Consider the following 18,989-nt stretch of genomic DNA (forward strand, 5'->3'; position numbering starts at 1 on the left):
TATAGCTTATTTTATAGTTACTTTTGAAAACCTTTAAAACAAATATATATATTGAATAATATGGATACAATAGCTATTAAAATACATATTTGTGGCATCACAAGGCCAAACTCATTACCACTTAAGCCTCTCTTTATAGACACTACTTATTCCCCACTTCTTCCACTATTCATCAGTTTTATCTCTCCAGGAATACCCCAAGAACACCACTCTCCTTATAATACCCACTTCTTCCACTATTCATTTATTATTTTATTACTCCTTTTTCATTTTTCACAAAATTAATAAAACACATTTTATTAATAAAACAAACACAATACATTTAATATAAAATAAACATTAAAACTAAAAAACAACATACGAAAGTAAAAGATCGTATAAAAGCTTGGCGGCAGCTACGTGATCTCGCCTGATCACCCTTCTAGTCAACTTGGGTCTTGAAGAACTTTCTGCTTCTTGGCTTTGGTTTTCTTCTTCGTCAAAGATAATGTTAAGACACGCACCTATGGCTTGGGGATTGAAAACAACATTCATTTGCGTAACAACATTATTGATTACTTCGTAATCGTTTGATCCGCAATCGTCACTAGAGGATGATGATGATGATGAACCAGACATTTTTAGTAGTATTGTGTGATTGAAATGCTTTGAAAGTGTGTAAGAATGTGTATGTTTAGATTGTTGTGTTTTGAAATGGTAGTGTAAATAGGATATAAATAGGAGGTTGAAAAAAAAAATTAAATAAACATCACACTAGCCGTTACATTCAAACTTTTGAATAAAATTTTTTTTTTTATTTGGCAACGGCTCCAAGGAATCGGGACCCACAAGAACACCAAGCCGCATGTCTACAAATGGGAGAAACGTCTGGGACGCAGGGACGGATGCGCCGGTGCTTATAGCGTCCGTCGGCCGCCGTACGTCCGACGCCAGGGGACGGCCCTATAAGCACCGGCCTTACGCTTTCACACACAGACGCCACACGTGCGGCTCGAAACCACATGGTTATTATTATATGTTTGATTATGAGCTTATAAATATCTATAAGTTATGTTTTATAACCACTTTCTTTTAGATTAAGGGGTCAGTTCACACCATTTTTGGGAGAATCATGATAACAGATGTTGGCTTTAAGACTCAGGATGGAATCTTGATTCTTTGTGATTTTTGGCATTTACCTCTTGAACGTGTGGGCATACGTATTATCATTCTTGTTCTGCATGAATGCACTGGTTCCAACTTTTAACATTATTCATCAATAATTTAATATGACATTCATCTTCATTCTTGAATATGGAGCGTAGCCCTTAACTCTAAAGGTAAAGATAATTCTTTTAGTTGTTCTCACAATTATTTTAGTTTTCACCTATCACTTCACTATTTTTCTTTTTTCGTTTTTGAACTATCATCATTTTCCTGTTTTAGGGAATTTTTTTTTTCTAGCATTCATTTTATGATGTCATACTCCCTTTTTCTATAAAAGTAGCACATAATATACATTCACCATCACTAATTAATGTCTAATGGGGCCAATATGAAAGACTTTTGTGGAATACTTAGGGAGGTACCTAAATATATATAATGAACATACAATATTCTCCATCAATAAATTATAAATGTCTTATGGAGTCAATAATGAACTCATAACGGAGTTTGACTATGGTTGTTATGGTCGATAAGAAAACATTGTAGTTGAACAAGTACATATATATATATATATATATGTATGCATTACTACATGTGCTATATATATACTTATATAGCATGCATGAATCAATGTGATTTAACTTTCTTCCACATGCATGTGCATTACAAAATACAATATCTACAAGTATATTTCCTTCCACATGTGTCTTAACTTTTAAGAATATAAGATCGTAATAGTAGTATAATATCTCGAATTTGTGGTTATATACAGAGACGGAGTCAGAATTTTTTTGCGATGGGGCAATTTTAAAACTTGTTTGTTATAGTTATAAGAGTCGTATCCGAGAATGAAAAAAAACGGGCCCTAGCTCGAAAATAGAAAATGGACCCTCAAAAGAATTTGTTATCGACACCGGGTCTAACACTCATATTTAAAAATACTAGTTTTTTTTAATAAATAATAACCACATGTATCGAACAAGGTCTTATTAAATGAAAACGTATTCAATTATATAATGCAAGAAACCCAAAAAAATATACATCTTTGGATATAATTAGCTTTTATACATATATATATATATACACACACACACACTCTACATTATGATAATTATAATTAATTGTTTGTGATAAATATAGCTAATAACTTGAAAGAAAATAAATATTTATAAACAGTTCCACTATAATGTACTACATATTTACATACCCAAACAACAAAAGTTTTTTCTTAAACTATACTTCATTTTTTCTATTAAAAATCAAAACAACTCGAGTTTTTTTAATCTTTCAATGAAAAAATCTATCTTAAAATTAATGCTTGATAACCAATGACATCCAAATAATAAGTTTATGATAAGTTGACAACAAAGGTATCATTTGTATTTATTTCCTACTTACTTTTTCTTATTTTTAAAAAAAAAAATTACAAACATATCATTTAAATTTTGAAAAATTACATTGTACTAAAATTGAAGTGGGGGCAGCTGTGCCCCCAAGCTGCAGCCGCCCCTAGTTATATATACCATTTAAAAGAAAAAACTTTTTGAAAAAAATAAATGCTAAATAGGCCCAAGTGGTGACTAATGAACTATAACGGGGAGGGAGTGGTTACAACTTACAAACTTACAACTTTCCCAATCTTTGCTAAATTTTCACCTCATCACTATTCAATAAAAACCTTCCACCTCAACTTTTCTCAAACTTCACCAAACTTCTCAAATCACTAGCGCCACTTTTACCAAACTTTCCAAATCTCCACTTCATTTTTTATTTCATTTAGTTTATAATACATAAATCAAAAACTATATAAAATCAAAACATATCTAAAATCAATAATAAAATAAAATAAAAATATAAGGGATAAAATGTAATAATAAATAAAAAATATATAGTTTTAAATTTTATATAGTATCAAACTAGAGGCTAAAATGTAAATAGTAATAAATAAAAATATTATTAAAAAAAACAACGTGTTGTGTACGTTGTAAATTCTTCTTCAACAAAAAAAATATAGATACATATATGGGAAAGGGAATATAAGGTTGTTCGGCACCTAAGCTTAGGTGTGGAACCCCTCACATACCATTATTTTATTATTATTTCTTGTTTAATGAATAAATGTTTAGGCTCCATGATATTTATGGTTTAAAAAATTAGTATGTGAGTGTTCCACACCTAAACTTAGATACCCGACAGCCTTATATTACCATTCATATATATATTCCTCCATCACAAAAAAATAAAAATAAAAAGGGTTAGATGGGGTCACCTTTTCAACCAATCTAAGTCTTTTCTCTCTCATCTTCCACCGTTTCTCCATTCTCTCTCATCCGGTGAAAGGGTGGCGGTGGTGTACCCGCGCAACGTCGTGTGCAGTGTTCGTGTTCCCCGCACCAGGATCAAACACTCAACTAATTACCCATATATCCAGACTTATAAATAAGACCACTAATGAGGTTAATATCTTTGTCTATAAAGACAATTATTGAGGGTCTCATTCTCATGCCTCGTAAGGGTGGAAGTATTTAAATTTTTTTATCTTAGATAAAACTTGAAAGCGTGCACAGTTTATCTATATATCGTCGTGGTAAAGGTAAAGCTGACTACATCTTAAACTCCTCATACACCGTCAATGTATTAAAATTCAAAACCCCTAAACAACGACATAAGATACTTACTTCTGTACTAAAAATGAAACATAAGCCTAATATGTTTGAGAGAGAAATGGACCATTTCATTATGAATCCTTTGACTTGAATTTAAACACTATATAGACACGATTGATACTTCAGCAGTTTTAAAAGTCGAATATGTAACTATATATAAACATAGATATATAAATATAACTTTCTAATGAGTTTTTAGACTATATATATGGATCTTTATAATTTGTAGAGTATGTTTATTATATCATGTGATATGATATTCCCAAATATTTATAATGTCTCAAATAAACTTTTACAATGTGAATACTATGCTTTTTAAAACCCATAAGACAAAAATAAGATGCTAGACACATTTTCATGTTTACGTACTTTTGACATGACGTGGAATAAAACTTGACTAGGGATATACATAATTAGAAGCATATTTTTCCATGTTCAATTATTAAAGTGAAATTTTGCAAAAATTTCATTTGGATGGTTCATAATATATATTAGAACATTTAAAATAAATATCTTTAAGCTTTTAAAATGAACATATCTTCTTTTTATTGAATAAAAAACCATTCTTGTTGTTTGTCTTGGAGGGATCACACTTTAAACTCTTTCAAATGGTCCCAAATTCCAAATGGGCATATTTTTCAAGAATAATATGTTTTATTTCTTTTTCACATCCAATAAGTGTTTCTATTTGTGTGGACATGGCCACATTGGTAGTGGAGGTTTAGCATATATCACTCTCTATATACCACATGCTTTTTTAGAGGGTATTTTTGTCATTAGGTCACAAGATTTGTGACATGAAAAGAAACATATTTAGTTATTTACTCAAGAAATAACTCAACATCAAGTGAGACACAGTCACATAGTAGTGATAAAGTTAATTAAAAAAAAATGGGATATAAAGGATATCCTGAAGTAAAGTTGACAAGTAATATGTATGATACATTTAGTAGTGCAACAAATGATAAGGTGCATAACATTGATAACGTGGTATTATGCTTAATTAGTTGCTAACTTAAAGTCGCCTTCTGAAGTTCTGATGGAAGATCTATGGTCGATGGATTATAATAACTTTTGATAACCATCCCTGGAAATTATACTATCTTGTTTGATAGCTACGCCGTCATTCGTCAAGTAGATATGTTAATTGTACAATTGAATAGCTCGACTATCACGGTGAGTTCAATTACATGGTCAATTTTAGACCACCATACGTGAGGTTAGAAATAGGACTACTAGGGGTGATTAGAATACAAGTCGGCCTGATAAACCCAAAAAACCGGCCTGAATATAGTCAAAACACAATACAACCCGAGATATAGGTCATCATCAGGTTGGAATTTGATTAATGAAATCAAAGGTAGTGAAACAAATCCTAAGCACTCTATATAGTTTGAACATGTATGGCTAGAAATTTAGCAGTTACAAAATACTTGATTTAAGGAGAAAGTCGACTAGATTTTACTTAAGTGTATGGTTCATTATATACAATTGCTTTTTTCCTTTTATCAAAAGAAAAAGAAAAAGAAAGAGTTATACTAATGTATTTGTAAAATATGATTATATACAACAAAATATATACTATTTGGTTGTCTGAACGTTGAGGCAGGCAAGTTGACTATTGGCAAAGCCAAGGCTGTGGTCTTTTGAGGCCTTGTGGTGCACCCTCAGAGCTACACACTCAACACTCCACAGCAAGGCTGATCTCTTTGGGAGTCTTTGATGTCTCTTAATTTGTCTTGATTCTTGAAATTAAAGCCATTGATTTTATTATTAATCTTTCTAGATACGTTAAATATATATAAGATATGTACTTTTATATAAATTAGAAAATAACGTCTTCAAATCACAAAAAGAAAAATGCTATTGCAAATTTCAATCACTTGAGATCTTGTAGCACTACAACCATCATATTCAAAAATATCCACACAAACCAAATATTCATAAAACGGTAACACATGTTCGTATTAGTATTAGTTTAATGAAAACTAAACTGATAAATAATTTTCTTAATGCAATCCACAAAACAATATTATTAATTAAACAAAGTAGGTCGATCCGCGTAACTACTACTAAAGATAACTTTGTGATGGATTTTAGGTTTGTATGTACCCTCAAGACCGTACAAGGATGGTCCCTTGGGGAGTGTATATATATAGGGTGTCTAATTCCCAAGATACTCGTAATGAATAGTTGAAAACATTGTAGCTTGCAGCGTATGTTTTTCAATCAGTATGGTATTTCACGTATTTTGGTTAAAAAAAAATTATAAAACAAGTATACACTTATGTATATGACAATCAAATAAGAACCATTTTAAAATAAGAACACAGTAAGAATACTTAAAAACTACATTTTGATGCATTAAAAATTAATAAAACTAACATAGTGTATAACTAATTATCATCATTTAAGTGTTTAACAACACATTGGTCTGTCAAAATCAAGAAAATTATGTTTTTTGTTTTGTGCATTCATCTTAGATGCATATTTAGCAAAATGATGCATCCAACAAAAAATGTGAATTTTTCGATTTTGACGAATTAATGTGTTGTTAAACACTTAAATAATGATGATTAGTTCTGCACTATGTTAGTTTTATGGACTTTTAATGCATCAAAATGATGTTTTTAAGTGTTCTCACTGTTCTTTTTTTAAGAGTAATCTTACCGGAGTGTTACCCTATATATATTATACTCCATCCGTCTCATTTTAATTGTCCAATTTTGACTGGCCAAATCTTTTTCTTTCGACTTTGACCTTAAATATCTTTCTTGGTGTTATATATTAGTTGATGAAAGTTATATCAATGAAAAGTACATTTAAAACTCAATCATTTCATTTATGTAATATCAAATGTTATGTAACATAAATGAATATATTTATGGTTAAAGTTGAATGGAAATACCCAAAAAGTCAAAATAGGACACTTAATATGAGACGAAAGGAGTATATATATATATATATAGAACGACAATAGAAAATTTTATTAATGAAAAAAAACTATTTAGCAAGATCGTGAATGTAAAATTCAAGAAAAGAAAATAAGAACTACACTCATTTCAACGTGAAACTTCAACGTATAGGATTATATATTCCTAATTATTAAAGAACCAAATTAGACGCTGTGTTGTGTCCACGACATTCAACCGTACGTTTGCAACTCTCATTGGTTATTAACTTACTAGACCTAATACCCGTATTAGGGGCGAGCAAAAATTGAACTGAAAACCGAAAAAAACATGAAAACTGAAAAATTCGAACCGAAAAAATCAAAAACCATTGGTTTTGGTTTTCTAAAAACCGAAAGTCATAGTTTGGTTTTGGTTTTCAATAAAAAACCGAACCATAAAAACCGAACCGAACCAAAAATATATATTGTTTACTTTATTTTATTTTTATACCATATTATTATTAATTTTTGGTAAATATGTTAATATATTTGCAATTTTAGGTGTATATAATAATATCATCTATATGTTTTAAGTGAAAATATACATCAAGATTGATTTGTTTTAATAATTGTATAATTAAACAACGCATAAAACATATAAACAGTTATATATAAAATTTGTTTAAAGTTTGTACAACTTACTTTAATAGATTTGTTGTCATTGTTGTAGTGTTATTTTTACTAATATTGTTTTGAAAACCTGTTTAAATTAATTATGGTGTAATTAGATGGTATAAACTTATAAACTTTTCAAGCTCAATTAGACCCAAACCACAAGTGGTTAAAAACCGCCAAAAATCAAAAAACCGAACCGAAAAAACCCAAACCCAATGGTTTTAGTTTTCAAAAACCGAATTATAACAATTCAGTTTCGGTTTTAGTCAAAAACCGACCCAAACCGAACCGTACTCAACACCCCTAACCCGTACGATGTACGGATATATATATATATATATATATATATATAAATAAATTTTTTAATTTGTTCAAGATAATTAAAAATATAGATAATTGTAATATTTTTTATAGTGTCTCGTATATATGCATAATGAATATACCATGATTTGAAGAGATATCTTAACTCAAAAATAGATCTCGTTGAGAGTCTTGTATATTTTACCTATTGAGAATCTTCACATATATAAAACATATGGCATCGTGCAAGATGTTTTTTATGAGATATTAGATAACCAACAAAAGATGAATAATGTTCGTACATCATTTTAATGTGTTATGGGAATTTAAGATTTTAAGAACTTTAAACTTATAAATGTTCTTACGTAATTAATAAAAAACCTAATAAAAACCACCTACGAAATTGCATAGCCCGATTGCGCTTTTTATTTTTTGGTTGCAAAAAAATTGTTGTGTCATAATATATTTAGCTTTAAAATATAAAAGTAAAGAACTTCATGGAGTGTGTGAGGCTTTTTAAAGTATACACAACCTTCGTGTCAAAGAAGCGTACTTTATATAAATGGTAGACATTCTAATCTTTAGATATAAAGGTTAAAGGTTCAATCATTATCTCATGTGAAGACAACATGTCCTTTTATACTACTTAAATAAAACCTAAAATCAGTCTCTTTATTTAGGTAGAGATGAAGTCTGTCTACATTTTAACCTACCTCATACACCATCGTGGTAGACCCATCGTGGTAGACTTAAAACTCACAAAAGACGACAGTGAGCAATTACACAACCTTCATGTCAAAGCACTTCAATGAGAGCTAATTCATAACAAACTATGCATCTACACACAAAGGTATATATAATTTGATTAATCATATCAAACAATCTTTATTGTAAAATAATTAAAGAAGTAGATATTAAGGCTATTATACATCTATACATACCTTTAACTCCATGTTGAAAATTTCAATTAGTTTTGCAGCCTTGAGTTCGAAGAAGTAATTCTTAAAATTAAAAATTTATATGTTATGTTTATATTTATGAGCATATAATAGAACTGAACCGAATTAATATATAAAACCCACGAATGTAGTTAGAGTTCTATTTCTACACCAATCAGAACATATAAGGATTCATTATTTATAGATATCTTTATTTAATGTCGTGCCACATGTCAATCAATAAAAGCTATAATCTTGTTTTAATTTATTGGTAGATATTACCCTTCGTCCTATTTTAGTTGTCATGTTGATTAACTTTAACCGTAAATAACTTTATTTGTACTATATGTTAGTTGATGAAACTTACATGAACGAAAAATACATTAAAAACTCAATCCATTCATATATTTTATATCAAGTGTTACATGACACAAACAAAGTTATTTACGATCAAAGTTAGTCAACATGACAACTAAAATAGGACGGAAGATATTATGGCATCACATACAGATGTAAAGCATTCATTGGGATAATTAAATGATCACTTGTCTAGCTAAGTAAGTTCATGACCCGACTAATTGGTACGTACGTTGTCGTTAATTCATAATAAGAAACGATAAGATATTACCTTTGATCGGGACGCAATCATGAGTAATAAATAAATGAAAAGGTTAGAAGAAAAATGAATGGGAGAAATTGAATAAACTTTCATAGCGAGAAACTTTTTGCACCTCGGAATAATTGTTTTGGTATATATAAATAACTTTTATATTAAAACTATTATAAACTTCCTTAGAAAATTGAAGTTTTATGTCCATCGTAATAAAATATAATAACGGTAGTAGTGTGTTTCACAAAGCCAACACAAATTTTGGGTCTTGATTTTGGGGCGAACAACTTCTAATTTTTGAGGCATGTATACATATTGTTTATTCAATCATAAAGTGTTCCCCAAGGTGTCACTCACTACTAAATTAATTAATAGGATTGATTAAATCAAGATTCTAATTCTATTGTTTAACAATCAGTTAATTACGTCTATAATTGATAGTTACTTTATTTTAATTAATGGCTATGTTTACTTAAATCGTAAAACACATAAAAAGAACACTATTCAGTTTGTCATAATTAAACAAGCTTGAAAATATATATACTCGTGTACTTTTTTAGTTAAAATATATTGTTGCTCTTCTTACATACCATTTAATACAATTTTGTTTTACAGTAGTTGTTCAACCAACAAACAAACAAAGGTGGGGTAAACACTAAGATTCTCATACGTCTAGTTTTTTCATAGACCACCAAACATAGTAGAAAATGAAGAATAAAATGGGCTAAACTGACAAAAGAGTAACTTATTTTAGTTAAAAGTATATAATTCATACTTTATACAAAAATTAAGTTGGATGAGAAAGTACTGGCAACAAGACGTACGTACTTGTGATTTCACATCACTAGCTAGCTAATTTTTCATTGAATTCCAATTCCAAATGGTTACCATAAGTAGTATAATCTTAACGCACGAACCTTTTCATATTTTGTAAAACACTCTACACACACACATTTTATTTTAAACCTGCATGTAAAAAAAATAAAAAATATATACTTTAGACAAATTTTACACCACACATAAGAAAGTCATGTAGTTCACAAATTTTTTGCTTGGAATCGTGAATTTCATGAAAGAAATTACAAAAACTAGCTAGCTAGGGAGTCAAATGATTAATTTGTAAGTATAATAAATCTGTTCTTCTTAAAGTCGGGTAATGACTTAACTTTAAGAAGCAAAGGAAACTCAAGATGATTGATAAATTTTTGTCACACGTGTAACTTAAACCCATAATCTCATCATTATTACAGTTACTGGATACCTTAACTCAATCGTTTGGACGGTAGATCATTTTATTAATGAGAGTGTTAATTAAGAAGTTAATGAAAACAATAGCTATGGGTAGTTAAAGTCATAATCAATCATTAATATGTACTCTTGATTGAATATCAAAGGAAATCTAATGGGTCAATTTTACTTTTTTTCTTTCTTCTTCTTTTTTTTTTTTTTCTTTTGGAACGACGAATCAATTGTATTTTATATACATTAAAAATAATTTAATCCTTACCTTCGCGGCTTCATCCGATCATTGGTGGGTGGAGAGTGCTAACAGAGGTTGGTCACCAAGTCACCAAGTCACCATCCCATCCTCAACCAAATTTTTCTTTATAAGTTTTTATGTTTTTCAAACGAGGTTCTAAAAGAAAGTATTACGCTTTAACCCAATTTAAAGTAAAATATTTCAGCCTTCTATCTTCAAAAATCTTGGATTTGTCATTTCTTTAATACATAATTATATACATACATTTAGTAATATGCGTTTCGATTTAGTTCACACTCTTTATACATATATATATATGGTATGTTACATGTGAGTGCGTACTACGTATTCTATTTATATATTTCAGGTAAAACCACAAACAAAAAAAAAATAGTTGTATATATGAGAGACTATATGAAACTACAAACAAACAGTCATTAATTCACGACCTCGATCAGCTCTTGGTTATCCCAAATAGAAACAAACATTGTTTTGTATAACATATACGTGTTCCATATTTATCTCTTGATTAAATGGAGTGTTTTCATATGACCATGATACTACATACGATCATCATCACGTGATTTGGTACAGACTAGTACTATACTACTATTACAAACACCGTATGAGTTTATATCGTTTTTTTCTTTTTCATTTGATTCATTCTCATGGTAGGAAGTTTCCTTGGAATTAGTTTCCTGAAAGGTAAACTATCTTTGACCGAATGTCTATAGTAAGAAAAAACTAAAGTTATGTGTATTGTATGTAAGCAACTTGAAAAAATGTTTATTGTATGTTAAAAAACATACGTGACAACCATATACAGGTGCCACTTGTCAAATTTTAATTGGTTGAAACGAAATTCTTACATACAATAAACATTATTCCAAAGTTGTTTACATACAATACACACAACTTTAGTTATTTCCTACTATAGACATTCGTTCAAAGTTTCTTACATTCGAGAAAACTAATTAGTAATATAACTCTTGTTATTTAGAAAAAAAACTACGCTAAACTTGCGATTAAAAAAAACTTCAACAAAAACTATATATTTAATTTCACAATTGAAAATGTTCAATGTGACAAAAAAAAATAATCGAATATATAGGTCAAAATTTAATACAACTATTGTCATTCAAAAGGTAACACATACCCGAATTCTTTTGTATGCATCATAAGAAAATATAATGTAAAAGAAAAAAAACAGTAGAATAATACTATATATATATTTTAAGTTATAGTTGGTTAGAAATAAAAAATATCTCAATAAACTGATAAAGTATCGAAAATAAAGAGAAGTATTGCAAATCACATAAATATATTCAGTTAAATAAAATGTCTACATTTGGCATTAAATTATAAATCGAAAAGAATCTTTCTAGGTATTGATTGGCAGAAATTATTATATTATATTCTTAAAACAAAGTTGGAAATAAAATAATAAAAAAAAAAACACGAAATATGGAGAAGAAAACAAGGAGAAAATACACCCTGATGTTATTGATAGTGTGTGAAACAGTCACACTACTTTTTAAATTAACGGATAAATCCACAAGATTTTACACTATTTGGTAACCTTCACAAATAAAAATGTCGCTTTATTTTAATATGACTACCAAATACGTTGTATGAGAAGATATAAACATGGCATGTCGTATCCATGCAATGCGGCAGTGGTAGTGGGCACGACAATCTAGTATTGTGGGTGACGGTATTATTTTTGGTGGTGGCGGTGTCAAATCTAAAGTGGTGTAGGTTGAGTGAAATATTTAAAAAGATAAGGGCTTAAAGTGTTAATTTTTAAAATAAATGTCAAGGATAATTCTGGTAATTCAAAGACATAAATTACTAAAAATAAAAAGAGCCCTTTTATTTTATAAGGGAGTAGAGATAAAGATAGAGATAAAAATCAATATTAATTTTTGTAAAATAACTTATTAAGTAATCATAACAATATCGAAATTTTTCAATTTCATTCATATATAGAGAAAAAACGATATTTTAATTGGATGTCTATATATTTACAAGCGATGTCACATTGATATTGTTCGGCAACCCATTAGGTTTGTTTGGCAAATAGTGAATAATTTTGTTCAATCATTATGAGAGTTTGTTATGATGACAAAAACTTAGGCAAGTACAATTTATATTTCCTTATTTTGTATAGGAATATTTGAAAGGTTGTTGGTCATTACCAAATAAAAACCTTTGCTACGTACACAAAAAGGAGTTTACATGATGAAATCATTGTGGAACCAATACATGGATAAATATACACACATATGTATATTACTTTATCGTACAAGTATGGTTGAAGCCAACTTAACTATTAGCATGAACAATTGACCATAAAGAATCCCAAAGATAAAACTTGTAATGTACGTGCATATGGATGGCAAGTAACATTGTATAATCACTTTTAACAAAACTCATCAAATAAAAAGAACTAATACTTTAACATGACACAATAATCATGATCCTAGTAGGTAACTGGGTTTCGGGTTATTTGGTTCGGGTTATTCGGGTTTCAAAGAATTATAAGTTAACCCGTAACCCAAACCAAATAATATTTGGGTTATTTGGGTTTGAGTTCGGGTTTTTTGGATCGGGTTTTGGTTAACCCAAATAAAATGTCATTGAATTTACGTGCATTAGTTACGCAATATTGCAACAATATAATTTCAATTTCAAAAACTTGATTAATAGTGATACTTATATAAACTAAGTTCTTTATTTTCAAATGTGTTGAAACACTTTTGACTATGCGTTTTTTGAATTCTTGAATGAAAAAATGATAATATTATTAGAATAAAAGTCATAGACAAAACAAATAAATTACAAAATATATAAAAATATAGAAACTACTTATATTAAATAAACAAATTTTGACAATATATAACTCTTTTTATATTCATATTTTTATCATCTTTTATTAGTGTATTTTTTAACATCCATTATTATTTAACTTTGCACATTTCTGATTTTGTTTATAAATGAAAATTTAATATTCAAATAATATATACTTAAACAAATTTAATGTGTTATATTAGTGTATATATATATATATAAACGTATCTTATTTGGGTTATTTGGGTTGACCCAAACTATAACATTTTCACCCACAACCCAAACCGATTAAGCTTTGGGTTATTTGGGTTAACCCAAATGACGACCCACAAACCAAATAACCCAACCCGTATCACCCAAACCCATTCGGGTTGGGTGGGGTTATTTGGGTTTGGTTATTTTCAACACCCCTACTCTGGCATTGGAATACTTTGCTCAATATTATGTGTTTCGTTAGAGCTCTTTTGGGCATATATATATATAGTGGCAGACCCAGGATTCATAGGGACGGGTAGCACAATTTTTTTTATTGATGGTCTTATATCGACGTAAAATAACGATACTGATTAAATTGTTACGATTTTTTAGGATTTTTGGCTATTTATAATGATTGTTAAGAGTTTTTGGCACTTTGATAGTTTCCATTTATTATTTAATTTCTCAAGTACGTCTTTATAAATTATATAATTAAGATAATCTTTTAAAAGTTTTGAAATAATTACATAGACGGGTATCCCGTATTTGTTTGACCCGTAGCTCTAATAAATAATACATCATTTTCCCAAAAAAACTACACTACATGGATATAGCGAATCCGTAGCCCGGACTACCCCTATGTTCTTTGTAGGTCTGCCCATATGTATATATATATATATATATATATATATATATATATATATTATTCAAACGGTCATACAAACAAACACCATAAAAAACTTAATGAATTAAAAGCCCCGGCCTCTTTTTTTTTAGCGTCTAGATCACCATTATCAGTATGATAGTATTACTAAGTCATGAACATAGCAAATCATTAATTCTACATTTATGATAACAATTACAGAAATATCAGAATATATCGAACTATAATACTAAACATTAAACAAATATGACTCCATTGAAATGTTAGAAGTCTTTTTCTATCATTTAAATATAACTTAAAAGCAGTCTATCTATCTTGATAGAGATAAGACTGTCTATATCTCAACCTGTCACATATACCGTCAAGATATTTGAACTCAAAACCTGTAAAAATAACATTGGGTGTTTAATTATATACTTACTATATTCCGTTTAATTAAAAACAAATTTCTCTACTATCAATAAAAAAACTTAAGGGACAAAAAATACATGGACACACAACACAAAGGGAGTAGAAGAAAAAAGCAATACATAAGAAATAGAAGCCCTTCAATTATCATATATTTACTTGATTGCCATTGTGGCTTCTTTAATCTTTTTCTTTCTCTTTAAATTACTTGAGGAGCCTATTTCATTGATGAAGAAGAAGCAGAGGAAGAGAGCAGGTGGCCATCTCTCTCTTAAAGCCATCTCTCTCCAACTCCCTTTCTTCCTTCTACACCACCTCAAACATACATATAATATATGTATGTATATCTATTATCCGATACCATCATCAATATATTGGATACAAATTTCCAGTTTTCTCCAAAACCCAATTTTGTTTTTGATGATTTATAATTTTGTAAACAAAAAGATTGAATTTTGACAAACACCCAAATAGAATCTTGTCTTAAAAATGACAAATTTCAAGGGAAAGAATACTAACAAGCCAAGATTAACACTAAAAACTCTACCTTTTTTCTTATCTTCATCAAATTCAAATGACCTTCAAAACAAGTCACAAAAAAGACTATTTGGAGATCAAAATGGTGTTGTTGGACTGGGAATTGTGGTGGCTTTGAATCAAGAATCACAACATGCTCATAACAGTACTAATAATATTAGTGCTCAAAATCCTGTTTTTTCAGTTTCACCAAGATCCAATCCAATCCCAATATTCAGTACTAAAAGGCCAATTGTTAAAAATGATGTTGAAATTGAGTTGTTGGAAGAGTATACATGTGTTATATCACATGTTGGGAATAATTTGATTAAAAAAAGAGAATATTTTGATGATGGGCTCAAGAAGAAAAGTGGTGCTAGTTATTGGGTTAGTAGTACTTATAATAATAACAAAAACAATAATAATCATATTAGTGGTGGTGGTGGTGGTTTGTTTTGTGGACCATCTCCACCAATGGTTAGTAGTGTTGGGATGGTGTTTGATGATGTGGATTTCTTGAGTTGTTGTTACCTCTGCAAGAAAAAGCTTCTTGGATTGGATATTTTCATGTACAGGTATGGAAAAGACAACTCTCTTCTATTTTACTTTTAGTTTTTTTTGTGTGAAGTATTTGGTAAAGTTGTGAACTTTGAGTTATTTAATGCTTATGAGTTTGTTCTTGTTTTGGAAGTAGACATCTTGCCTCTTGGGCAGGGTAAAGCTGTTTACACCCGGATATATGGTTATTTGTTGTTGTGTTTGATTTGTTTAAAAACTAGATGATTTTTGGAAGTTTTTTTTGTATTTGGTATTTGTATTAGATGATGATTCCAAATAATAAGGTTGTTCTTGATTAAAAAGCATCCATCTTGAACTAACTGTAATTTGTTATCAGATTGTTAAAAGACTAGGAGAACCATATGTTGATGTCTTGATGATGATTTGTTTGTATGCTTGATATGTAATATGTAACCCCTTAATGATTCATTGGGCACATACTCAAAAAGTAGGATCCAAAAGACTATGATCTTTTGATCACTTGGACAATTAGTTATTTTCTGAACGAACAACATATGTGCAAAATCCAAAGAAAAGAGTTATGAAGTATCTACCAAATTATTGTTTATTTTAATAAACGGAATGCTATGCACAAAAATTAGCTCGAAATTGCAGGGTTGGGCTTGTAAATGGCTCTTTTTGAGTTATTATTAAGCTATAATTTGTTCATGTTTCTGAATTGAGTAAGATCTTGGCTTCCCTTTTGTCAATAACTTATGATGCAATCAAGATCTTGTACTTCCAAGCTGTTTGATATACCGTTGTCATAGTCATTATCCTTTTTTAGAATACCCTCATGATCAAGGAAGATAAGGGAACAATAGTTTGCATATGTAGGTTACAACCTGTTTATGTCATTTTCCCTCGAGCTAAATTCAATGGGCAGATGATATATGGAGATCAAAGGCAAAACATGTATATCTTGGAAACACTTTTATAGAGTAAAGAAGTATAAAAGAAAAGAAGAAGCTGTTATGGTAGTGAATATCCTGCTTGAAAATCTTAGATATATGAAAATACATAAATCTTGGATTTCATACATATGAACTGTCACAGATCATCTGTGTAGGCTCGAGATTCTATTTCTTGTTGAACACTTAACATCATCAAATGGCACTAGACATCATGTATGTATTAGGTTGTGAGTTTGAGTCTCTTTACACATTAGTTTGTTACATTTCTTTTAAGCTGTATCAAGAAAACGTATGTATACCCGATTATATCTATTTGGCTGATTATTTGTTTGTTTTTTATATGTTGTTACTTTTAGAGGTGAGAAAGCTTTTTGTAGTGAAGAATGCCGGTACAAGCAGATCTCCGCTGATGAACACAAAGAAAATTATGCATCAGGGGTGAGGAAACAGCCCGAATACGTCGAGCCTCTATGCTCCAGTCCTATGCAGTTTCCTGCCGGGATGGCTGTAGCATGAAGTTTTTCACTACATAATACTCACGTATCTTATATATTTATATAGTATATATATACATATATTATATATAGTATACATAGATATAAATAATGGAAATTTTGGTTCAAAAAATGAACCCTGAATAAGTTTATATATGTTTCGGCGGCAAAGAAAACAATGAAGACTGGTTGTGGGTGAAAGAGGGGCTTTAGGGGTAGTACTTGTTTTTAGCTTTGCAGTTTTGTCATCTGGTTGTTCATAGATTGTAATGAATGTTTCAAGATTTTGATGTATCGGATACAACCAGTCATGCATGATGTACAATCTTTTGATGCATGAGTTATTGTCACTTGTTGCAAACTAAAGTTGTGTAGCAACTTGTTTTTGTTGATGATCATGCATCACAATGGAAAGTTGTATTGATGGACACATTTGTGGTCATTCACTGGAGATTATGAATGTACTTTGATGAACAATTTCGGAATTTTAGGCCTACGCCGTTAATTATATATTTATATATGTAACTAACTAACTAATACAACTTTATTGATGTGTATGCACTAGGATATTAATATACCTTTAAAAAGTAGCTAGTTATAATTAAAGTAAAAGTTAATTAATGTTTAGTAGTTCACTTCATTTTCCATAATTAGAATTGTTACTTGCTGACATACTAATGTGAGTCCTAGCTACAAGACTCGAATTTAAGTATTAGGAGAAAAACCCCTAGCCTCTCACCTGCTTCATTGACGGCATCTGGTAAACTTAATATCCAAGAGTATTTTTTCTAGAATGAGTGTTTACATATTCAAATTATTTCAATACAGAAGCTAAGGCTAATTTATACAAGTAACTTGAACATGGAAATCTCGGTTAGCTTAAAGGGTTCGAACGATGATGAATGTGTTTTAATTAAGCCGTGGCCGTGTAGATCTGAGTCAAAAATTTAATATCTTTTAATAATCTGAATATAAACAATCTCACTTATTTTTATTTTTTCAAATTTATATTTAACTTGTTACTTTTAGATATTAAAAGGAGTCCCAATTTTAGAAGTTAGATATGCTCATTTTTCATGAAATAGGAGCTAGTCAATTATGAGAAATTAGTCAATGGCTGTATAGTTGGACTTTGCACTTGTTGAATTTTAAAATGAGTCGCATATATTAAAAGGGATATGGTTAAATCCTATTTATTTAAGAAGTGATTATATGGTTAAAAGCTAGTCTAAAACATAGCTGTTGCAAATATTAAGTTTTCTTGAGTATCTCAAAAGTTAACAAATGTTTCAATGTGAAATTCTCGCAAAAGAGGAGCTATTCGGTAATGAAATAGTAGTCAACCGTTAGTAAAATTATACTCTTTACCACGTGCTACATATTTTAATGACTTCCAAATGCATCTATTTCCTCCTGAGTCCTAATTTGAGTGACAATGTGACATCTTGCTACTTGCTAGGGTTGTAACCTTCAAAGCAGACGCTTTTACAAGTAAATACCAAAAAAATTCATGCTCATTTTAGTCAATAAAAAAAACCGGCCTAATATATGCTAGATTACATTGTGGTTGCACTAATTATGTATTTATAGGAAGGGTTTTTTAACTTATGCTACAAATGCAACATTTTAAAGTTTGTATAACTGCTACCCTTAAGTATCAAGGTACATTTAGCAGAGAAAAA

General features: G+C 29.6%; 1 protein-coding gene across 1 annotated transcript; it reads left to right on the forward strand.

The window, feature by feature from the left end:
* The first annotated feature begins 15,035 nt into the window (after positions 1-15,035).
* LOC122595865 (FCS-Like Zinc finger 14-like) lies at positions 15,036-17,792 on the forward strand. Its single transcript, XM_043768328.1, has 2 exons — positions 15,036-15,916; positions 17,170-17,792. The coding sequence occupies exons 1-2, from the start codon at positions 15,315-15,317 to the stop codon at positions 17,327-17,329; spliced, it is 762 nt and encodes a 253-aa protein (XP_043624263.1). The 5' UTR covers positions 15,036-15,314; the 3' UTR covers positions 17,330-17,792.
* Positions 17,793-18,989: the final 1,197 nt, after the last annotated feature.

The sequence above is a fragment of the Erigeron canadensis genome, chromosome 4, assembly GCF_010389155.1.
Source record: "Erigeron canadensis isolate Cc75 chromosome 4, C_canadensis_v1, whole genome shotgun sequence".
Classification (NCBI taxonomy): Eukaryota; Viridiplantae; Streptophyta; class Magnoliopsida; order Asterales; family Asteraceae; genus Erigeron; species Erigeron canadensis.